A 24,905-nucleotide genomic window follows, 5' to 3' on the forward strand; every position below is an offset into this window, starting at 1 on the left:
TTGACCCTGCTCACTGTCACTGCACTTACCAGCCGGGCCACTACCCTGCCTGCCTTGCCACGTTCAGCTCCTGGCTCTCCTGCCCTTGCAGAGCTACCTTGCTGCTCCTGCCAGCTTCACTCTGCTGGCCTGTAGGCATGCACTTACACAGTGGTGGGGTTTGCTTGTTCAGGGTTTTTTGTTGTTTTGTTGTTGTTGTGTTTGTTTGTTTGTTTTTCTGAAAAATGTCATGTTTGCTCTCAAAATGGGAAAAGCAGAATTGGTCTTTGCAATGGTTTTTTTTGGTGTGTAGTCAACAATAAATGCAGATGTAGACAGTAAACTTGTTTTCTTTATTACACCTTCACAGATATGATCAAAAATGGTGCCAAAATTACCAAGATTAGCTTGGGGAAATGATCCATATTATTGCTTTTTTTTCCGGCGTCCGTGGTACAGGATGACGAATGACCTCTCACAGTCTCTTACATTAACTTTCTGTGTTGTAGAAGATAGCGTGACATAGGCATGCATGAAACCATTGCTATTGATTCAAAATTATGTACGTTCAAAACAAACCTCTGTCAACCGCCTGTAGCCAATAAAATTATAATCATATTCTCCTATTGTGCCAGTACGGAGGCGCATTTAAAGTTCACATGCTGCAGATGATGAAGAAAAGTTAAAAGGTGAAAGGTAAAATGTGACAGACAGCTGCTGGGTTTTCAGAATCTTAAAACTCAGGTTAAGGACACAATGCAGTCCCAGTTTCTTAACAATTATCTGAGGTTAAATTCAGAGAGCAGGTATCTAATCTGCACTGCTAAAATCAATGTATTATATTTGCCTCCTCAGGATGTTTCTGGATCCAGATGCTAATTTAAATTTGCATCAAGTCCAGAAGTCCTCCTCTTGCAGACTTCTTTAAGATGTACCTAAGATGTACCATATTTTCTCATTAAACAGTACAATTTATTTTATAATTGTTGTCAATAGTGTTATTTATATTTGGTTTTGTGAGCCTCTTATCTGCTTTTCCTGTCACAGAGTGTATTGCAAGGCAATACATACAAAAAAATTACTAGTATGTCTTCAGAAGAAGGGACCTGCCTATACTGCTATCGCAATAGAATAGACTACAGTTGCTTTATACGATTTTCTTGCAAATATTGCAGTAATATCATTTAAGTTGTTGATGAATCTTGTTCCAAACCTCTTAGGTAATTAATTATAGTCATCTAACCAAATTGTGTTTCAGACATGTGATTGCCACTATTTCCAGCCCAGCTTTTGAGAACTCTGGTAATTTTCCTTTCATGGCTCGAGAGCTTAGCCAGTCTGTCCCATGGGATTTTCAACAGAGACTGTATTCGGTAATTTGGACTAATGTACCAAAATGAATGCGGCACCTCAGTAACATTAGAACTTGAAACCTGAGAAAGGAGAGGTCCTTTTAATGAAAATAGTACTACCAAAGAAACTCAGCATGACTGAGAATAAGCTTGGAGCAGAAATCTGCTCGGATGTTGCTTCCTCTTTCTCTGTTAAAATCCAGGTTGTTTTGATAAAAGAGGAGTTTGAATTTGAGCCTCTCTCACCATTTTTCAGCTGTGTAAATGTGGGTGGGATTTCCTAATCCAGTACTGTTTCGAAAGAAAAGTATTTGCTCTCTGATGACTCACCTTTACTTCTAGTTTTAAGCCTTTGTATCAAATTTAGAGGCACTGGCTTATCCTCAAAGAAACCCAACAGGTTCTTTACTTCTGTTTAGTAATTCTCAAGCAATCCTATCTGTGACTTTTTTTTTCCTAAAGTCTCTTAGAGAGATAGAGACTGTCGTATTAGGCTAAGTTAATTATTCTTAAAATAAATGAAACAGCCAGATGATTAAAGTTGTTTCTTAAAACCTTTTAAACGTGAATTTATGAGAATTTTTAACGATATTAATTACAGGCCTAGTTTGGATTTAGTTCAGTTGGAGCTACACTTAAGTCACTAAAATGCTCACTGGGGTTTTCAGATGCCAGCTACATCTTTAGGTGTCTAAACCCATTGAAAAGAGAATTTTAGCCAGCATTTTCAGGCTAAAGAGCATCCTGTCCCATAATAATACGTTCCACAAAACAAGATGTTGAAATGACTTTATTGAAAAAAATATTGATTTTATTTTGTTGCCAAGTACAAAATAGCAAAGGTCAAAAATAATGCTCAGGTACAGGGAATATGAGGTCACTCAAGTGAAAGTCTGGAAACTGAAAGTTGTTTTTTTTACATATTTGTGTGTCAGGGTTCAGGGATAAATGAAACTGTACCAGGTAGTAGATCTTTCAAGTGTTGTTTTGATATTTCATATACCAATATTGGGTCAGAAAGCTTTTTGGTTTAATGACTAGTAGAAGTTGTTAAACTCCCAAAAGAATGCCCAGGAACTCAAACTTGAAACACAATTGGGAGCTGGGAGAGGACTTGTGTCATCTCATAATCTCTCAGTTTGATCTATTGAATCCAGGAGAACCTGATATGAAATAGCACACACACTGGAGAACAGGGAGGTGTAAACAAAACTATAAAAGCCTGTCTTGTTAAAGTAGGTGCAGTAAATGCATATATTTCAATAGTATTTGAGTTGCAGATCTGGTTAGGTCCTGAAATATTTGTGACATTTTAACCATTCCAGTTATTAAAAATGATAAAAATGCATTTAGAACACACTTTACTGTTTTTATGCAATATACATAAGAGGAGGAACGGCAGCAGTGTTATTATTTCACATACAAAGCAGTAACTGCTGAAGAGATAAGAATCTAATGTGAGGGGACAGGAAAGCTGACAGTACAAAAGGAGGTCATCAGTAGGAAGAAGATACTAATCCCCAAACTGGAGAGACAGCCGAGCCCAGAGGACCGGTCTGCAGGCCAGGACTGTGTGGAGCTGCCCAGCAGCCTGTGCCGAAACCAGCAGGGACGGGACTTCCCATGACAGGCTGGGTACCCAGGAGTTCCCAGTCTCGATGGTAGTGCTGCTGTGGTCTCATCGAGGCTCCCAGTTTCACTTTTCCTATCCGTACTCCCAGCTTGACTTTTCTGCGTTTTCCAATTTCCCAGACTTTCCTGACTTGACTTTACCAAGTGGCAATATTTAATCATTCCGTAAGCAAAGTGGTCAAATGGTTCACAGGGGCCTCAGACATGTCTGTGATAGCCTGGGAAGTTAGTTGCATTCTCTGATCCCATGGAATGCTCAATATTTCCAATAAAGCAGGCATGGAAATCAGGGTAGACTCCATACTTTGGTCAATACTTAGGGTACACTCTACACACCCAAAAGGCCACTGGTTGCACTGATGGCTGCATGAGGAACTGAGATGCTATCATAAACCCACCTAGAAATGTGTGACTCAAGAGGGAAGTGTGAAGGTAAAATATGGAATCTTGAGCAGACCACGAGGAAGAAAATAAGCAGAACTGTCAGAAACAGTAAGATACCGATACTGTAGTGCAATATATTTCAGCAATTTAGTGTTCCAGGTGCTCTGTTGACCTGGGCCCAGGAGGACTAGGTTCTGCCGAATACCCATTTACTAAACCATGCGGTGTCCAGGCATCACAGTGCACATCAGAGTGCACACAAAATGGTGTGAAACGTGTGCCACCACAGCTTGCATCAGCCAGGGTTGCATCCTCTGCCTCCCCTGGATGCGGTGTTTGGGAGGAAGAGCCTCTGTGCATGTTCAGAGACAGAGAAAGCAAGACCAAACCTGGCTCCTGGCACAAGGCGTCCTGCATGTCATGTCAGCAGGATGGAGCTCTGCCAGTGCGCATGGCGCACACAATATTCCCTAGAAGCCGGAAGAAGAGGTAGGTGAGTTGCTTCATCCCCGTTGGGAGGCTGTTGCCTCATCAGAAAAGATAATTATGTTTCTTATCTGTTTTGAAATGAAACAGTTTCTTTCATCAGATGTGCATCTGTCGGTGTATGCTATCTAATCTCTAGTGACCTTGCTACAGATATTCATCTTTATTTTATGTAGGGAAGCCATCAGCAGCTGCTTCTGTCTACTGTCATCTGCTGTGCTTTCTCCAATGCTTGGAGTATGTAGTTAGACGTAGCAATTTCAAAACAAATACCAGAGAAAATTCAGAGGAGCTAATTTAAGGCAAATGCAGTGAATGAAAACAAACAGTAATTAGTAGGTGAAGAGGAAGAAGAACAGAATTATGCTGCTATATTAAGTATTTTTGGCTCACCAGATACATATTTTACGTATGCATTCTATGGCACTTACTGTTTTTAAGACCAATCTTTTCCCTCATTTGCTGCTTTCCACATGTGTGTGTCTGAGGAAAAGTGCCTTTGACTGAGGTGGCTTTGTGGAAATAGTAAATTAGCCTGAAGTTTCCAAGGAAGGAGGGAGGGAAGGAACTGCAGACTGTGCCACACGGGAGAAGGCAGTGCCATGCAGTGAGAGGGGGACTATGGAGCGCAGAGCCAGACCGGCATTTATTGTTAGTCTTCAAAGAAAGGCCTTGATAGACACATGCAATCCTCAAGGGTAATTATGAGAAATGCAGCAAAGAGGGCAGGAAAGACCCAGCTGAAGGATTTCAATAGGGAATTGAATGAAAAAAAGAAATGGAGATTATTTTTGTTGCGTAGCTTTGGATGCCACACTTGGAGCCCGATGAACAGGCTCGGTTATTATCACTGAAATGATATTTCATTACAGTAACAGCTGGGAGCAGAGGTTCTTTAGAATAAGTAAACAATACATGGGTTTTGGCCAACTTAAACTGAACTAGTATCTGGAAATCTATCTATAAAATTATGTAAGAAGAGAAAAAACATTAATGACTGGAAGAACAGAAATAAAACACGTAACAGCACAAAGATGATTGCAGACAAGGAAGAATAAGGACCAAGAATGGGACTGGGAAAATAGAGCAATGACGAGGAAGGAGCTACATACTTCCATGTTAAAACAGAAATCACAGGGGAGGTTGCCATGAAAACATGATGGGAGAGAGGAGGATTTAAGTCTAACAATAGATCTAGCAGGTGCAGCAAGCACTTGCTACAAGGCGTTGTCAAGAACTCCTTGTCATTTGGCTGGTAAGCTGACCAGAATAATTCTTGTGTAGAGTTGATGTTTTCTGCCACTGCTTTCTCTAGCACTCAGATATTTGAAAAGTCATTTTAAAGCTACAATCATCCATGGCTGATGAAGTCTGTTATCTTTGTTCGCAGGTATCTTCGTCATGGGGCTTGCTTCTTCATGTTATTTTTTCTTTTCTTTTTAATAATTTTGGTTCTTCTCTGCTTTCTACTGTGAGGTTTATTCCTGGGAATCTTGTGCTTATTCTTCTTCATCCATTTTTTAAGTTTTCTAATCTGTGGGCTCACACAGAACTTTCTGCCTTCTATGTAGAGACTGCCAGAGCAAAAATTGGTTGTCAGTTTCAAAGAAAAAATGTAAAGTCCCCAGCTTTTAAAAATGATCGTACTTATCACTCACCTATGAAGACCACAAAGTTAGAATTGGTTTATATTAAATTATATTTTATTTTATACTATGTCTATTCACTTTTGTCTGTTTTCAAATATGTAAAAGTTATAACCTCAAGTTCATATGGTTAGACTTGTCTTCTAAAAACTGAAAAAAGCTTTACCACTTCAGTGTGACTGAAAAAAAACACAGTGCAAAACAACACATTTCTATGGCAAATAAGTAAGTAGACAACGTTATTATTATTATTTTCAGGATCACCATGCAACTGCCTAGAAATAAAAAAAATGTCCAGGATTTCTTTGAAATTTATCAGTTTAACACAGTGTGATATGGTACCAGACCAAAAACAAAAAAAAAGCTTATGTACAAAAGTAAAGCTGATTTAATGAGTTTAGGCAAGGTTTGGAGAGGATCAACAGTTGGAAAAAAACAGATAAGTCTTAAAGTGCACGAGTCATTCTTCAGTTCTGAAAATAAGGCAAGTATCAAAGTTAGTGCAGGCTGAATAACTGTCGATATTATTACTGAAAAGGAAATTCAATTCTAGCAGTCTTAAGTCACACACAATCTTGTTTTTCACTGAATTTGTGTCAGCATTCTAAGATTCTATGTGTTTAAGTGGCACCAAATAGTTTTTAACTTGACAGTACCCCTTTCACAGTGAAGGACTCAAAACATATCTTACATAACAGCTTCCAGGTGACACAGGCCATCTGCTTTCTGCACTTCAAACCTCTCCACTCTTTGGAGAATTCCTTTGGGAATTCCATGTGAAATTTTCATGCAACAGTTGAAGGCCCCAGGAAACAAAGCTAAAAAAGAGTAATAAGAATGTTAGAAACAACATAGGTATGAAGCAGAGAAGTCATAACTTGACTTCACAGAATCACAGAATCATAGAATGCCTGAGGTTGGAAGGGACCTCTGGAGGTCATCCAGTCCAGCTCACCTGCTCAAGCAGAGCCACCTGGAGCTGCTTGCCCTTGACCATGCTCAGACATCTTGTGGATATCTCCAAGCACGGAGACTGCACAACCTATCTCAGCAACCTGCTCCAGTGTTTGACCGCCCTCACAAAACCAAACCAAACCAAACCAAACCAAACCAAACCAAACCAAACCAAACCAAAACAAAACAAAACAAACCAAAACAAAAAGGTGTTTCCCTGTGTTTGGATTGAATTTCATGTGTTTTATTTTGTGTCCACTGCTTTCTGTCCTAGTCAGTGGGCACTACTGCAAAGTGCCTGTCTCCCTTCTTTCATTCCCACCAGTTACGGGAATCACAGAATCAAGTGGGTTGGAAAAGACCTCAGAGATCATCGAGTCCAACCCTTGGTCCAACTCCAGTCCATTTACTAGATCATGGCACTAAGTGCCATGTCCAATCTCAGTTTAAAAACCTCCAGGGACGGTGGGTCCACTACCTCCCTTGTCCTATTGCTGACTGCCTTGGAGAAGAGACCAATCCCCACCTGGCTATAACTTCCCTTCAGGTAGTTATAGAGAGTGATGAGGTCACCTCTAAGCCTCCTCTTCTCTAGACTAAACAACCCCAGCTCCCTCAGCCTCTCCCCATAGGTCTTATGTTCAAGTCCCTTCACCAGTCGTGTTGCTCTTCTCTGGACCCGCTCCAGCACTTCAATGTCTTTCCTGAACTGAGGGGCCCAGAACTGAACACAATACTCCAGGTGTGGCCTCACCAATGCAGAGTACAGGGGAAGGATCACTTCCCTTGTCCTGCTGACCACACTGTTTTTGATACAGGACAGGATACCATTGGCCTTCTTGGCCACCTGGGCACACTGTTAGCTCATGTTGAGCTTCCTGTCAATTAGTACCCCCAGGTCCCTTTCTGCCTGACTGCTCTCCAGTCACTGTGCCCAGCCTGTAGCGCTGCAGGGGGCTGTTGTGGCCAAAGTGCAGCACCCGGCACTTGGCCTTGTTGAGCTTCAGCCCATTGGAATCAGCCCATTCTTCTAGTCTATCCAGATCCCTTTGCAGACCCCTCCTGCCTTCCAGCAGGTCGACACTCCCTCCCAACTTGGTGTCATCAGCAAATTTGCTGATGATGGCCTCAATCCCCTCATCTAAATCATCAATAAAGATGTTAAACAGGACTGGACCCAACACTGACCCCTGGGGAACACCACTAGTGACTGGCCGCCAGCTGGATGCAGCCCCATTCACCAGCACTCTCTGGGCCCGGCCCTCCAGCCAGTTCTTAACCCAGCAGAGAGTGCACTTGTCCAAGCCATGGGCTACCAGCTTTTGCAGGAGTATATTATGGGAGACAGTGTCAAAGGCTTTGCTGAAGTCTAGATAGACCACGTCTACAGCTTTCCCCTCATCCACCATGATGTGTAACCATCCACCATCATGTTGTAACCATGATGGTTACAACACCTTGATGACAACTCCCTTGAGCCTTCTCCAGGCTAAACAGTCCCAGCTCTCTCAAGCTTTCCTCATATGCAAGATGCTCCAGTCCCTTTATCATCTTTGTGGCCCTTTGCTGGACTCTCTCCACTAAATCCACGTCTCTCTAGTGCTGGAGAGTCCAGGACCCAACATTCCAACTTTGGCCTCGCTAGTGCTGAGGGGAAGGATCACACTTGACCCTGTGACCAGTACCCCCTGCTCTTGACCCCTGGTAAAGTGTTTAGCATAACTAACGCCATTTTATTAGGCAAGCAGCCATTCTGTGACTGAACCAGTGACATATTCATTCCCTTTCCCATGTTACCAGGTTCTGAGGATCCTGTGAACCAAGCAGATGAACCAGACACATTTCTTCCTCCCTTCTCTACCAGCCCCCAGCATGTACTGCTGCCTGGTATTATTCCTTCCCAGACACAGGACTTTGCATTTCCCCTTTTGAACCTCATGAGATTTCTCTCTGTCCATTTTTACAGTCTTTTGAGGTCTATTTGTAAAGCAGCAAAACCATGTGGTGCATCAGCCACCGTTCCCAGTTTTTATCATCTGCAAACTTGCTGAGGGCACATTCTGCCCCGTTGTCCAGATCTTTAATGAGAATGTTGAACAGCACTGGGCTCATGTTGACCTATGGGGTACACCACTTGCTTGCAATTGGACTTCGTGCTACTGATCACAACCTTCTGGACCTGGTTGTTTGGCTGCTTTTCAGTCCACCTCACTATTCACTCATCTACCCTGTAATTTGTCAACTTAGTCTATGATGATGTTATAAGTCAATGTAAGCAACATTCACTGCTCACCTCTTGACCACCACACTAGTCACCTCACTGTAGAAGGCTACCAGGTTGGTCAAGCATGATTTTCCCTTCATAAATCCATGCTGTCTACTCTTGATCACTGTCTCATCCTTTAGATCTTTGGAAATGCTTTCCAGGAGGATTTTCTCCATCACCTTCCCAGGGATGGAGGTGAGACTGACCAAGCTATAGTTCTCTTGGATCTTCCCTCTTGCCTTTCTTGAAGATAGGAATGACATTTGCTTTCTTCCATTCTTCAGGAACCTCTCCCAGTCACCATGGCTGTTTGAAGATCATTGACAATAGCCTCACAATGATATCAGCCAGCTCCTCACCACTGGTGGGTGATGCATCCCATCTGTCCCTGTGGCCTTGTGTAGGTTCAGATTTTCCAAGTGCTCCCTAATCTGTTCCTCCTCCGCTGACGATAAATCTTCCCTGCTCCAGACTTTCCTCTGGTCTCAGAGATGTGGAATTCTTGAAGGCCAGTTTGAGTGGTAAACAATAAGGCAGAGAAGGCACTGAGTTACCTCAGCTTGTCCATGTAATTTGTCAGCAGTTGCCCTGCCCCATTGAAGAGTGGGTTCACATATTCCCTCCTCTTTCTTTTACTGTTTATGTGCTTGTGGAATCCTTTCTTGCTGCATGTCACATCCCTTGCCAGATTGAACTCCAGCTCAGCTTTGTCCTTCCTAACCCCATTCCTGCATAATCAGAGAGCAACTCTATAATCCACCTGAGTCACCTGCCCCTGCTTCCACTCCTCTGTTCCACACTTTGTTTTCATGTTTGAGTTCAGGTAGGAGCTCTGTGGTCATCCGTGCAGACCTCCTGCCACTTTCTTGGTTTTCTGTTTGAGACAGACCTTTCTAGAGCTTGTCAGACAACTCTCATTGACCCTTCTCCTCTCCAGAATGATATTCCATGGGATTCTTCCAAGCAGGTCTCTGAAGAGGTACTCTCCTGAAATCCAGGGCCATGCTCTTGCTTTTTGCTCTGCTCCCTTCTCCTGGGATCCTAAACTCCACCATCTTATGGACACTGCAGCCAGCACTGCCTCTGACTTTCATGTTCCTGAGCAGTTCTTCCTTGTTTGCAAGTATCTGGTCCAGCTGAGTGCTTTTCCTTACTGGTTCCTTTGATTACTTGTGCTGGAAGATGCCATCAATGCACTTGAGAAATCTTGTAGATTGCTTGACCACTGTTGTGTTGCCCTTTCAGCAGATATCAGGGTGGTTAAAGTCACCCATGAGGGCAAGGGCCTGTGAATGTGAGGCTTTTTCCAGCTGTTTGAAGAAGATCTCATCTACTTCTTCCTAGTCAGGAAGTCCACAGCAGATGCCCCCTACAATGTCACCTCTGTTGGTTTGCCCACTAATCCTGACCCATAAGCTCTCAGTAGGCTCATCATCCCCATCCATCCCCAGGCAGAGCTCCATGCATTCCTGCCACTCTCATGCATAAAAGGCCCCTCCTCACCTTCCAGCCTGTTCTTCCTAAAAGCCCATACCCCTCCATTGCAGCACACCTGCCATGTGAGCCATCCCACCACATCGCCGTGACCCCGGTGAAGTCCCAGCTGTCTGCCTGCAGACAGACTTTAGGCTCCTGCTGTTTGGTCTCCATACTGCACACATTAGTGGAAGGGCACTTCAGAGAGGTGTCAAGGGTTAGTCATCTTTACAACTTACAGGATGAGATATCAGCCTCTCAGATTTTCTGATAAGACAGATGTTTTTGTTGTTTAAAGTACAGCTTCCTCCACCTCTCCTTCCCTGCACATATGTAAAGGCTTTAAATAATACAATAAAATAACAATAAAAATATTTAAGTGTTTTATTTGTGGAAGAAGGTCACCAACATTAATGACACAGGAAGTGTCATGAGTATAATTGAAAAGCTCTGCCTTTCAAGGTTGAATCAGGCTCATTATCTTTTGTCTTTGAAATTATTGTGAAAAGTGCAGTTGTGATTCGTGCTAAGATGTTTAATGTTTACAGGTATAACCAAATGAGGCACGGACTCTGAACTTGGAAAAGGGAAAGGTGGTTAAGTTCTATGTAAAAAGTTATGAAACTTGTTTAGGAAGTTATATTGATATTGGGAACTAACATTTTAAGGGTTAAGCAACTATATAATAAGGGCCTACTAACAAGCTAACATTTTAAACCACATAATTAATATCTAGTTTAGAGCTGTATGTAACTAATTGTGCTAAAAAAATAAAAAAAGAAAAAAAGTAGGACTTCATTAAATGCTGAGATAAGAAGTTTTACAGAACCAGCTGTGCAACCTTGAGGAGACAAGATAGCCAAGATTTACAGCAAAAAGGAGGCACCAGTCTGGTTCCAGTCGGTTTGGTAGCTTGGATTCCAGCCAGTTCCTTCTAATGAGCCAAAGGTAAGAAGTCCACTGTGACGAAGCTGAAGGAGCCTTCATCCAAAGACCCCTAAAGACCCTTCCTCAAATTCACCAAGTGACATTGCCCAGGCACAACAGGGGAGGGTCAAGGAGGGGAATATGTAAATGATTATCTGAAACACATTTTAATAAAAAGCAGGGAAAGGTCATGAATATGTATAGGCGTTTCTGGGGTCATTATGAATATGTAATACCATACTGTATTTAAGCACACTTCTTATTGTTAAAGGTGTGCGTGTTGGACGGAGTGAATCCCCCGCGCACCCAGCGCTGTTTTGCTTATGCTCTAATGAACACATGTTTAAAGAACACAATTAAGGAATTGGATTAAACCTTGTTTATCCATAGAAAAAGCGTAAGTTATTTATTTCATTATTAATGGTGTTGCTGGATTTTATGTTTTCTATTGCCCAAGGGCTCCCATGGCTGAACATGTCTCCAATAGGGAATGATCTCCTGCAGATTTTTTCCTGCTTGCTAATACCATCTTGAAAACAAAAAGTCACTGAGCCTTAAAAAAAGAGATCATATGTCAATAATTTTTTATGACAAATATCAACATTTTGGTGTTTGATTTCTTCTGCTCTAGCACAGAAATATATCTTCTGAAAGAGACTTCCTCCAGCAGCTCAACGACAAGCAAAGGTATGTGTATAGGGATTTATCTAGGGTATGAGGCTCTCAGGACCAAACCCCTGCTTCACAGTGAGCACAACAAGGACGCCTGTGTCCCAGTCCATGAGATAATCTGGGAGAAATGGCGAGACAGTCTTCTTCCTATTTGTTTTGGCTAATTTATGTTTCCTAGCCTGTAAATCATGCTGTTCCTTAAGTAATCGTTTAGCTTAGGAGTGCAAGAGTCATAGAGCATGAAAAAAAAAAAAAATAGAAGCAGGAGAATCAATTTCAGTTCCTATAAGCAGGAGATCAGAAAGCTCTTTAAAACTGTCTGGCAAGCAAGAAGGTTGTGCGCTCTGCACCCTAAAAGAGTGCTCACCAAGTGCTGGGGTAACAGACACCAGCAGAGCTGCAGCAGCGAGCTGCAGCAGGGAGCTGGAGCAGGGAGCTGGAGCAATGAGCTGGAGCAGGGAGCTGGAGCAATGAGCTGGAGCAATGAGCTGGAGCAGGGAGCTGGAGCAGGGAGCTGGAGCAATGAGCTGGAGCAGGGAGCTGGAGCAGGGAGCTGGAGCATTGAGCTGGAGCAATGAGCTGGAGCAATGAGCTGGAGCAGGGAGCTGGAGCATTGAGCTGGAGCAATGAGCTGGAGCAGGGAGCTGGAGCAATGAGCTGGAGCAGGGAGCTGGAGCAGGGAGCTGGAGCAGGGAGCTGGAGCATTGAGCTGGAGCAATGAGCTGGAGCAGGGAGCTGGAGCAATGAGCTGGAGCAGGGAGCTGGAGCATTGAGCTGGAGCAGGGAGCTGGAGCAGGGAGCTGGAGCAATGAGCTGGAGCAGGGAGCTGGAGCAATGAGCTGGAGCAGGGAGCTGGAGCATTGAGCTGGAGCAGGGAGCTGGAGCAGGGAGATGGAGCATTGAGCTGGAGCAGGGAGCTGGAGCAATGAGCTGGAGCAGGGAGATGGAGCAGGGAGCTGGAGCATTGAGCTGGAGCAGGGAGCTGGAGCAGGGAGATGGAGCAATGAGCTGGAGCAGGGAGCTGGAGCAATGAGCTGGAGCAGGGAGCTGGAGCATTGAGCTGGAGCAGGGAGATGGAGCAGGGAGATGGAGCATTGAGCTGGAGCAGGGAGCTGGAGCAATGAGCTGGAGCAGGGAGATGGAGCAGGGAGCTGGAGCATTGAGCTGGAGCAGGGAGCTGGAGCAGGGAGATGGAGCATTGAGCTGGAGCAGGGAGCTGGAGCAATGAGCTGGAGCAGGGAGATGGAGCAGGGAGCTGGAGCATTGAGCTGGAGCAGGGAGCTGGAGCAGGGAGATGGAGCAATGAGCTGGAGCAGGGAGATGGAGCAGGGAGATGGAGCAGGGAGATGGAGCAGGGAGATGGAGCAGGGAGCTGGAGCAATTCCAACAGGAATCGCATCTTTCAGAAACTTGTTTATAATTGCACTTTTAGACAGCACTTCTATAATAGAATAGCAGTTTTAGAGTGAATTCAATTACCTGACACTCAGTTAATCTTTGAAGCGTTAAGCCACTGACATCTAGTTCATGCAGTTATACAAAAATCTGTGCCTCCCAGCATGAGAACATGCAACAGACTGCATGTGAAACTGGTGAATACACCAACAAGAAAGCAGACTGAAATTTTTTTTAAAATGTGAGTAAGGTGGTGCTTAAGATTTTGCTAAAGAGGCAAAAGCATTTCTTATGGAGTTTGAGAGCCTGCTAGTAACTTTTTATTTGATGCATGTGCCTGGAGAGGGTCTCTTGCTTTCACAGATTTGTATGGGTGTTTGCCTTGAGGAATTCTGATCTGCACTGTTTTTTTGACCAAAAAAAGCTGTCACTTTTAAATATTGTTCTTGTTGTTATGTGCATGAAAGTACATCTACAATACGGAAAATATAAATTATCTTTGAGTCACAGATGAATACATGGCATCAGGGTCTTTTTGTCAGACAATATGAAAGTGTCATCAGCAACTTGTTTACAGAGGTACTTGTGAGAACTGGTACCTTTTTACATGGGAGTCAGTTTTAAAAGTTGTGGTGTTTTGTTTGTTGGTTGATTTGGCTTGCTTTGTGTTTTTGTTTGTTTTGTTTTTTGTTTGTTTGTTTGCTTCAGTTCCTGAGTGTGAAGAACATTCGGAGCAGTGAGCCAAGGAATTCCTGTATTTCCCTAGAGCCCCTGGAGAGGGGATGCTGCTCTCCCGGAGCACAGAGCCATCCTGTCCACTCCATTGCCCAGTCCATTATTACAGCACAAAAAACAGTTCTGGTGGAACAAGACCTTTGAGAGTACTGTTCATTATATATGTCTTTATGCTTCTGTTGATCAGTATCAAGTCTCTTTAATGGATGAAAGTTTATTTTTTCCGATTGCTATCTCCTACCTGGCCAAACTCAGTCCACAGAAACTTCTCTCATCCTTTCTGCTTTACTTTTTTCATTGTCCTTCTCAAACTTGAGAGGCTGAGGAAGCTGAGGAAGGCTGTGTCATCTAGGGTTCAGGCAAGAAATGTCAAAAGCAATTATTGGTGCCTGCTCAGGTTCTGAGGCAACAAAGAACCTGTCCCTCCTTTTTTCAGTGTCAAGCAGACGTTCTCAGGTTTGCCTGCCTATTTAGAGAAACCGCAGTGCCTGATGAAGAGCTGTTCTGTGGCACACAGCAGCTGCTCTGCTGCTCTCTGGCTGCGGTTTTTAGGCAGGCAGGACTCGGTTAATGTCTCAATATGGGCAGGGCAGACCGCTGGTAAGGAGAAACACAGCAGTTCAGCCAGGCTCTTCTGTAGAAAATTCAATGTGACAGTGCAGCTCTTTTCCTCCTGGAGGGGGGCCAGATGGAGAAAAAAGGGTAGATGAAGCCTCATTGAAATGGTTGGTGAGTGATGGTGCCATTTCCCACAACCCTGTACTTGCTCTTAACTACGTTTGGTGTAATTTTTGCCTCTTTTGACTAAACACAAGAGGAAAAGCTGGGTTCCAGGTGACAACAGTGGGAAAGGCACTTTCTGTCCCTGTATCCATTTTTCTGTGCTCCAGAGCCAGCCCAGCTGCCTTAGGCAGGCCTTGCACAGCCCTTTTCCTGACAGCTGTCACTCCAGCAGTCAGTGTGTTGACCTGGCCCTTGGTGGTCCCTCCAGAATCCCACTGGCAGCACAGAGGAGCCTGTCAGTACTGCTGGCAGAGCACTTGGCTGACCTTCATGAACTGGATGTGACCCATGGGCTGCTGAACGAAAGGCTATGCTGTAGACATTATATGTAACCAAAAGACTCCCAGAAAGATAGTTCTTGCACTTAGACAAACTAAGGGAGCCCAGCAAAGATGCATATGGTCGTTAAGCAGAATGGGTACCCCCAAAGCACTGCACGATCGGAGGGACAGCTTCTCCTGCACAGTGAGATTCATCATCCTGAGGCACTTTCTCTATCTACGCTGAAATGTGAGACCAGCTGCTAATGTGCCTCGAGTTCAGCATGAACCGATGCTGCTCTGCACCGGTTGCACAACTTTGGCACACCTGGGACTATTAGCAGCAGGCATTAGTGTTTCCTAATGGAACTATTTGGTGGTTACAAAGTAGGCTCTGTACATTTGGGGGGAAAAAAAACAAAACAAAAGAAAACAAAAACACCACCACCACCAAAAAAACAACACAGAAACACCCACAAACCTTTGCATCGACTAATCGGATTAATGTTTTGCTTAGTCAGAACACAATATGTATTGAACTGCTCTGGTCTCAATACAGCAATTTCCATAGGTAAGTTTCAGCTCTTAATCTGGTGTTGCTGGCTTATGGACACAGAATCCAGGCTCTGTCCTTGAAAGGAAATTTACTATCACATCACCTGTGCTTTAAGTTAGCTACTGTAAAGCAGCTCATGTAGTACTCATTTGCTCATGAAGCTGCCAGAAAATGTTCCTTTCGCCTAAAAAATTCTTGAGGCTATTTTAAGAGTTCAATACCTCAAAGGAGGTCTGTTTCACCTAACCTAAAGCAAATCAATAACTATTTTGTTAGGCAGAAGGCTCTGATCTTGGTTGACAGGTGAACAAAGCAGGATGATAGAATCAAAGAATAACAGAATGTTAGTGATTGGAAGGGACCTCAAAAGATCATCTAGTCCAATCCCCCTGCCGGCGCAGGAACACCTAGATGAGGTTACACAGGAATGTGTCCAGGTGGGTTTTGAATGTCTCCAGAGTAGGAGACTCCACAACCCCCCTGGGCAGCCTGTTCCAGTGCTCTGTCACCCTCAATGAGAAGAAGTTTCTTCTCAAATTTAAGTGGAACCTCTTGTGTTCCAGTTTGAACCCATTGCCCCTTGTCCTATCATTGGTTGTCACCAAGAAGAGCCTGGCTCCATCCTCATGGCACTCACCCTTTATATATTTATAAACATTAATGAGGTCACCCCTCAGTCTCCTCATCTCCAAACTAAAGAGACCCAGCTCCCTCAGCCTTTCTTCATAATGGAGGTGCTCCACTCCCTTCATCATCTTTGTTGCCCTGTGCTGGACTCTCTCCAACAGTTCCCTGTCCTTCTTGAACTGAGGGTCCCAGAACTGGACACAGTATTCTAGATGCTGTTTCACCTGGGCAGAGTAGAGGGGAAGAACCTCTCTTGACCTACTAAACCACCCCCCTTCTAATACACTCCAGGATGCCATTGGCCTTCCTGGCCACAAGGGCACAGTGCTGGCTCATGGTCATCCTGCTGTCCACCAGGACTTGCAGGTCCCTTTCCCCTACGCTGCTCTCTGATAGGTCATTCCTCAACTTATACAGGAACCTGGGGTTGTTCCTACCCAGATGCAAGACTCTATACTTGCCAGTCCTCGGCAAATGTAACATAGCTGTACTCTGTAAAAACAAGGAGGTTGCTTAATAGCTGGAGATGAGAGGGAAAGTCAAATACTGAAAAATGCCCTAATGCATCTTGCTATTTTGACTGCATGGCTATATACAGAGTTAAAGCATAATTCTGAGAAAGGGACAAACAAAAGATAGAAGGGATTGTAAGCTATAGCTGCTGAAGTGGTGGAAATAACCATAAATAAAGTATAAATCGTAATACATAAATCATAGAATGTAATTTTGTGGCCAAGAATAAATACAAATGAAGATACGCAGTGATGCTTTTCCTGCTCTGCTCTGAGGATGGCTGTTAATAGGGACATTTTCAAGGCTGGAAAGCTGACTGGAGATGGACAGATTGGTATGTCATATAGGTCATGATTTTAAAATGAGTCTTTGTCCATCAAATCACTAGCACTAGTTTGTGAGATGTCTGTACCCATGCATCATCCTTGATGCTCCGGCCTACAGAGTATCAACAAAATGCAGGATGAAAATTGGCAAAACAGAGTGGTGTGGTCAAACAAACACTGGCATCCAGTACCTTATCAGTGCCTTATCAGAAGGTGAAATTTCTGCTGTTCCTAGCAAAACCAAACCAGATAATGTCCTATACGCTAAGATGCAAAAAGCTGTCATGAACACACAACTTTTTTTTTTTTATATATATAAAGCAATACTATTTGGTAAGAGGGAACTCATATCCCACACCGCACAGATCATCCTAACTCTGACCAGACCAGTGTTACTGGAATAATTTCACTAGGATAACTCTAGCTAACTCCTTTGGGAGGACCCGAAGAGTCTTATTTAGTTGTTATTCCTACCCTGTACATTTAACACTTGTTTTGGATGTTTTTACTGTATAGGAATTACCAAATTTCTCTCTTCATATCTTCAAGATGGAATATATGCAGGAGCTTCTGAAAGAGAACTTCAGCCTTCTCAAACTAAAACTCAAACCAACCACCTTTCAAATAAGTTCCCTTGTCCAACCTGCTGCATACTTTGTCATGTGGAGCTGCCCACTTCACTGCAGGTGTGACAGCACCTGGCACCCTGTAAATCCCTGGCACTCAGATGATGGAAGAACGCCAGAAGTTTTTAAAGTAAAATTGCAAAAAACTTCTTTTGCATTATATTACTTAAAACCAAACCAAACAAAACGAAAACACCACCACCACCAAGAAGCAAAACAAAACCCAAACGCAAAAAATAAACCAACCACATAACAACCGTGTCACACACTACAAAATAATCTTGATCTCCTCATTTGCTGGCACTGCTTGGGAGGGCCGTGTCCCTGCCTGTGGCTGGCTGTACTTTTGGCCACCAGATGGCTTTCTTGGCTTCTGCCAACAGCTAAATTCACATCCACAAGCAAAGGAAACTTCTGCAAGTTTGCATGTAGCAGCCCAAACCTTACTTTTATATCTGTACCATGACCCTGAAATAAATGGATGCATAATGGCCAGCCTAAGAAGCCTAACCCTAGTCAAGGCTAACCCTAAATCTGGTTCAGATCAGAGCAGGGTGTGCCTGTATCCAGAAAGCCACATTCAGTTCTGTCCATTTTCATTGTGGGTTCTTCTGTTTGAGTATTTTTGCTAAGTATGGAGCACGTTTGCATGAGGAAAGTTGGGTGATAAGGGTATTTCCCCTTTGCCAGATCATGCAGTGTAAGAAAACATGTTCTAAGAGAACCTTTACTTTGACCTGTGCATGTACGTGCCAGTCCTATTATGCAAGACCTTGCTGACTGGCCAGATCATAAATCTAATAGAACACTTGCAGAGAACTCCCATGCCAGCAGGTGCAGTGGCCATTTTAACAGGATAAAATTTTAAGGCAGATTTCGTCCACATTTTCTAAACCCTCAAGGAGCTCCACAATTCCTAGTCCTACTAAAGTAAATGGATCTTCAGAAAGGAGCATCTCAAAGGCTGAAGTCTCCAAAACTTGAACTATCTTTTCTGTGAACACGGCTTATTTTACACTAGAAAATTACAAAGAAGCAAGAATTCAAGCACAGCGTTGGCTAATTTATTCTGAAAATTTTTCTATTTTGATGAAAATGCAACAAGACGAAAGCAAGTGTTATTAGATCTCTCAAATCTTCGAGACATGCTTCACTGAATGTGGAACAAAGCTGCATGCAAAACTGCTTTTCTGTAGAGACAAGTCAGTTACCTGAAGTTTGTCATAGAAAGTTTTTTAAATCATTGCCATCCAGGGCAATTTAACTTTAAAGGAAAAAGACCAAGCGATTTTTTAAACATATTACCTCTTGAGAAGGTTGGGAAGGAGAAAATTGCAGCTGAACGAGAGAGATCCCTTTAAACAAACAGTGAAATATTATTAGGTGTTCCCTCAGGATATTCACTGCTTCAAAGTCTTACGCTTCCAGCAGTTAAAAATCTCTCAGCCACGATGTTTTTGATAATGTTTGCTATGACAACCCACTTGGCTTTTGGTTGCTTAAGCCATCTTACAGAATCAAAGTCCCCACATCCGTTGTGGAAACACCAAGGAAATTCTCAGGTGAAGCTCCTGCTTCACTGAAACAAAAACCAATTGTTCTGTGCAGTTTAAGGCAGCCAGGTTTCACTGCTTAAATCTTCCCATGCTACAGCACAGACCTGCAAACTATCGTCTGTTGTCCCGTATAGAGCTGCAAAGGCTCAAGCAGACACAGTTCCAGGTAGACACTCTCTCAGTCTTCTTTTTTTTTTTTTTTTTAGGCGAATAAAGCATATAAATAGATAAAGGACAATTTTACTTACTCTCAGACGTCTGACTAGCCACAAGTGCTAGAACAGCCAAAACAGTGACCAGTTTCACATCCATTCCTCCCAGATCTGCAGGCGCACAGCCACGCAGCAGGGACGAGCTGCAGGATCTGACGCCTCACGTTACCTCCCGGCTGCTGGGATGAAGGTGACTCAAAGCCCCACCCTGCGTCCCGTGTGGCACTATGGACTTCAGGAGGGTTCTTCTTCTTACCTATAGACGCGTGGCTAAGTGTTTTGCCAGATGGGAAAAGAGGTTATTTTTCACTTAGTGCCCCAAGACGGTACAGCCTTACAGCCGCCTCCCCGCCCTCCTCGCTGATGAGGCTCTTCAACAACAGAAATGCTGAGAGTAGAAATACTTCAGAAACAAATATTTGCGGGATTAACGTAAAAGAAAAAAACCCTCCCCTGTGATTAAATATCATCTCCATCAAAGCTAAGCACGTGAAGTCGTGGGCCAAACCTGCTGCAGTATGAATAGGCATGACCTCAGGAACAGCCAAGCCATGCTCTCACCGTGCATTTGACCCGTGTGTTTTCAGTCTGTAAAGACCCCGAGCAAGGGCCGTGTTATTCAGCACATCTTGGTCCCTTACTCCCTTTTTGTCCACTGGTGATGCAGGAGCCATGTTGCTCATGAAAGAGAGTCTGCAATGTTTTTGGTGAAAAGCAGATGGAGAGAAACTGCAGCTGGTGTATCTCCCTCCATTTTTTTTCCTGATTCTTTTTTCTGCAGCCTGTTTCAATAATTTCCTCTGTTATCGAAGGAACGTTCGATTTGAACAAACATGTAACTTTCAGTTGGGGGGGCGGGAAATGCATATTTGGAGGTTGATAACGCTTCTGTGAGCGACATAAAAAAAAGTCTTTTTCTGACTCATGTAGGAGATGGGGAAAACTGTCTCTGGGGAAAACAGCTGCTCCCATTTCCTGCTACACTTGACTATGTCACTGGTTCAAATCTCCTACGCCCCAAGAAGATAACTTGGGTAACATGCAGTTACTCCAGCACTGCCACTGCAGTGCAGGCTGTCTGCTTTGACCTTTTCCAGGGCTGAACTAGAGAAATCTGTCTGAGAAGCCCCTAAACTCTTCAACCACGCTCACCTTTGCTCTGGCTCGTTACAGCCATTCTTACCATTCCTAAATTTCCAGAACATGAGACAGAACAACTTGCTAACCTCAGGGACTTTAATCTACATTCACACTGTCCCAACACCAGTTATGCAATTCCATCTAATAATAAATTAATACAGTGCAAACAAACTTCCTGGCTATCACAGTTTTACTTCATAGCTGTTGGTTTCTGCTTGGCAGTGTTATCTACCAGGATAAGAGAATGGGGCAAATGCAGAGTACTACATCTTTGAATGGAAGTCTACTGTTAAGAGGATAAAAAGTAGTAGATTATTATATATGCTGTTTAAAGTATGATTTCAGGGAAGTAATTTATGTTGAAATCAAAGAGCTGATTCATTGTCACCATTTAGTTACAGTTTTATAGGCCAGATACAGATTACCAAAGTCTCACTGCAGCAAGAGTATGGAGTATGGGGAGCTGTGGCAGTGAATGGGATGGGGGGAGAAACCAAAGCACTCCAGTTTTTAAGACTGGTTCCTGCGGTGACAAGTCCAAAGTGTTCCCAGGTGGTTATTCAGACACACACGTTCTGTGCTCTCAGAAACACAGACCAAAACCAGACATCCACAGGTGTTAATTTCTCTGCTGCTGTCAACCAACTGCAGCATGCTGCATAAAACTTCTTCAGTCACATTACTCAGTTTGAGTTGAAGTTTTACATTGTGAGTACCCTCAGAGTTCATTATATCGTTTATAGGTCCAAAATAAAATAAATGTCAACTTGCTTCAGTGGGAAAGTGTAGTAAGGAAGCTATGATTATGTCAGACCTGGAACATGTTTTCTACTTTATGGAGGCTATATAATGTGTCAACACTTCAAAATGCTAAACCTATTAGAACAGGACAAAGCGTAAACTGAGGAAACAACTCTGTTTTATGAGACCGAGAAATTAAAAATAAAAACAAAGCCAGGGAACAACAGCAAATATTGTGCTGTAGCTCCACATGAACGTGCAGGCAGTCATCCAGCTTACAAAGGAAGAACAAGTTAGACAGAAATTATTTTCCAAGAATTGCACTGACATAGTTGACAGTGGCATTAATTACAAGTACAGCTAAAGGAAAGCGAAGTTTTATTGACATATTGACTTGGATTGCATTCAAAATGAAAGTGCAAACCTGCAGGCAGAAAGTGTTGCAAATGCGAAGGTAGTCATTCTTCTACTTGAGAAACAAAGCAAATCCTTGTTTTAATCCTTTTTGAAGTTCTACTGTTTATTTGTGAATGTGGGACTGCTGGAAAGGCTAAAACTGACAGCTCTTTTAACATAAGCTTCCAATTTTTGAGCAGAGGTTATGGTTGCAACTACTACATTCAGATGCATTGTAATCTAATGCCTTCAGTTATACATATAGTTTTCCAGTTACTCAACCAGAGGCTTGAGTAAACTGTCCTCCTTTAACCCCCTCCTTGCCCTCAGACAATCTTCTTTTGCGAGAGCAGTGCTGATTACTGAAGATGACTAAAACTACTGGCTAAATTTGTTAAAGCAGGATAGTTCATGTTAAAACAATATGGGATCATTGCTGTCTCCAGCAGAACTTGATTTGACAAAGGCTTATGACATACTGATAGATGCAATAGACTTATCTGTTACTTCAGTACTTCCTATTATTCTATAAATGATCATAATAATCAACTTGCAATACGAGATATATATTTTCCTAGACTGGCTTAAATCATGAATGGACAGAGGACATAATTCACAATTATACTTTGGGCTTCCTAGAAATGTCTCCAATTGTTTGTGCAGGTATCAAAATCCCAAACTGTGACCTCTTCAGATGTCCCCTATTCTAGCCTGCATCAGCTGGCCTTGTGCCTACAACTCCAATACATTAAAGTTCTCAGCACAACTCTCATTCAGCCTTCTGCATACCAGAAATTTATCTGCAGGTAGTTTCCTTTGGGGAAAAAAAAAAAAAATCAGAAGAAAAATCTGAGCTGTGAACGTTTTAAATGATTAATGCACTCGATAAGAAGCAAGCCAGCCAGACTCAGTCCTCTGCCCCAGTGGGAGGGCATAGATACACCCACTTCTCAGAAAAGCTCCCCTGACAGACAGCCAAGGCCTCAGGGGGGTATACTCTACATTTGGCACTAAATCTTATTGATATATAAAACAGAGGAGAAACTTGAGGAAGGACTGGACCGCCCTTTTCACTCCCATCAGGTGAATGTCCCCACAAGCAAATAAAGCTCTGACGCTCCTGCAGTGCTCAGCCTCCCCGAGAGCTGAAAGGCTTGTCCCAGCCTGAGCTTCCTGGGACCTGGGGCTTGTAGGGCATGGACTTCTCACTCCCTGACCATTAAATTATGATAGAATAGGCTGAAAGTTGAGTTGTCTGGAAGAATGCTGGTTTTTATCTCAAAGAAGAGGCTTTACACACCAAGAAAACAAAGGTGCCAGCTCTGGCTGCAGTGCCAAAATTGGAGAGAAATACCTAGTATTTTCTACTGGCCATTTCAACAAAATTTTCATCACAGGTATTCTGAATTCCATTTGAAGAAGCTGACTCCCTCCCTGAACCCCTCTCCGCCCCCCACTACCTAAGAGCCAGGCATTTTACCTGGAGGTGCATTTACTGGATTTTAGCTGTTGCAGTAGTAGTAGCTACCATCACCAATGGAAACAGCATGGAGAAAGCCACCAACACTAGTACACAGCAAAATGGATCATTCCTCACAGGGCAGCACTTCAGAGGCCAGACCACAAGAGGAACAGGTGTGAGCACAGACGAGAAGCTGACTGGCATTCAAAAGAGAAGTGAAAATCTCTCTGATGTGAGAACGAAGTGGAAGATTTAGGCTGATAAGTTCTGTGATTCTGTTCCTCTGTGAAGGCAAGAAACAGAGACTGCAGGAAAGATGGGCATGAAAATTCTGCTGGCTAGAGAACAAGAGGCAGACACACAGAAATCCATTACTGAAGAAGCAAGGAGTACCATTCGATAGAAGCCATGCTAGCAACATGTTGCAGATTTTGAACTGTTCTGGGAAGTAACCTCTGAGCAGAGCCCCAGGATTCACCTCAACAGCTTTCTTTGAGATTGTCATGGAGCACATCCTTGCTGATAAACTGGAACGCTTGGCTTCCAATGGCATGTTCCTATCATTTGAGATAGCCAAATTATAACCCCTTCCCTATCTCCAATACAACATTTAAAAGTTGACATCATGTAGCATTAGGTAAAGGACCTCATTGATTGCGCAAGTGAGCAAAAGGAGAAAATGAAGAACCTTCCCTTCTCAATCTCTGTTTTTAAAAAGTCAAGGACCACAAGAGGTGTGTTGAGAGGATCTGCAGGTGCTGAAGAGAAAAAATGGCAGACGTCTTCCATGGTTGGCTTGCTCAGGAGAAAACCTCATGCTGAGATATACAAGTGGGAAATAAGTACATTGGGATTTCTAGAACAAAGGCCCCTAATTCTGCATGCTTCCTTATTATTTAGAAAATAAAAATATTTTCTTGACTACATAACTTAGTCATTCTTGCAGACCATGTAAAAAATGTGATGTCCCTTCTACTCTGCCCTGGTGGGACCACACCTGGAATATTGTGTCCAGTTCTGGGCCCCTCAGTTCCAGAAGGACAGGGAACTGCTGGAGAGAGTCCAGTGCAGGGCAACAAAGATGATGAAGGGAGTGGAGCATCTCCCTTATGAGGAAAGGCTGAGGGAGCTGGGTCTCTTTAGCTTAGAAAAGAGGAGACTGAGGGGTGACCTCATTAATGTTTATAAATATGTAAAGGGCGAGTGTCACAAGGATGGATCCAGGCTCTTCTCAGTGACAACTAATGATAAGACAAGGGGTAACGGGTTCAAACTGGAACACAAGAGGTTCCACTTAAATTTGAGAAGAAACTTCTTCTCATTGAGGGTGACAGACACTGGAACAGGCTGCCCAGGGGGGTTGTGGAGTCTCCTACTCTGGAGAGATTCAAAACCCACCTGGACACATTCTTGTGTAACCTCATCTAGGTGTTCCTGCTCCAGCAGGGGGATTGGACTGGATGATCTTTCGAGGTCCCTTCCAATCCCTGACATTCTGTGATTCTGTGATTCTGTAATTGTCCAAACAGCCTCTTCCCAATTGTGTATCCCAAAAGACTTCTCATGACAGAGCTGAGTGCCAAAGATCATGTTCCCCTAAGATTTGGAGTCTTTTTTTGTCCTAGGCCTTAACTGACTTTTTGAATGAGGAAGTGAGTCTGTTATTTTTATTCCAAAAGACAAAAAAGTGGAATGAGGACAGAAGGTCTATTCATAAACACGTAATCAGTGAAAGCTCATGCCCTACAGAGACAATATCTGACTAGAGATCAGTGGTCTGGTTCAGCATGATGCTTTTCTTCT

General features: G+C 43.3%; 1 protein-coding gene across 1 annotated transcript; it reads right to left on the reverse strand.

The window, feature by feature from the left end:
* Window positions 1-311: 311 nt before the first annotated feature.
* Window positions 312-24,194, reverse strand: CCL28 (C-C motif chemokine ligand 28). The gene is made up of 3 exons (XM_065045165.1): window positions 19,400-24,194; window positions 6,171-6,297; window positions 312-5,407 (listed from the first exon to the last, which is right to left on the reverse strand). The coding sequence occupies exons 1-3, from the start codon at window positions 19,461-19,463 to the stop codon at window positions 5,233-5,235; spliced, it is 366 nt and encodes a 121-aa protein (XP_064901237.1). The 5' UTR covers window positions 19,464-24,194; the 3' UTR covers window positions 312-5,232.
* Window positions 24,195-24,905: the final 711 nt, after the last annotated feature.

The sequence above is a fragment of the Columba livia genome, chromosome Z (assembly GCF_036013475.1).
Source record: "Columba livia isolate bColLiv1 breed racing homer chromosome Z, bColLiv1.pat.W.v2, whole genome shotgun sequence".
In the NCBI taxonomy this organism is placed as follows: Eukaryota; Metazoa; Chordata; class Aves; order Columbiformes; family Columbidae; genus Columba; species Columba livia.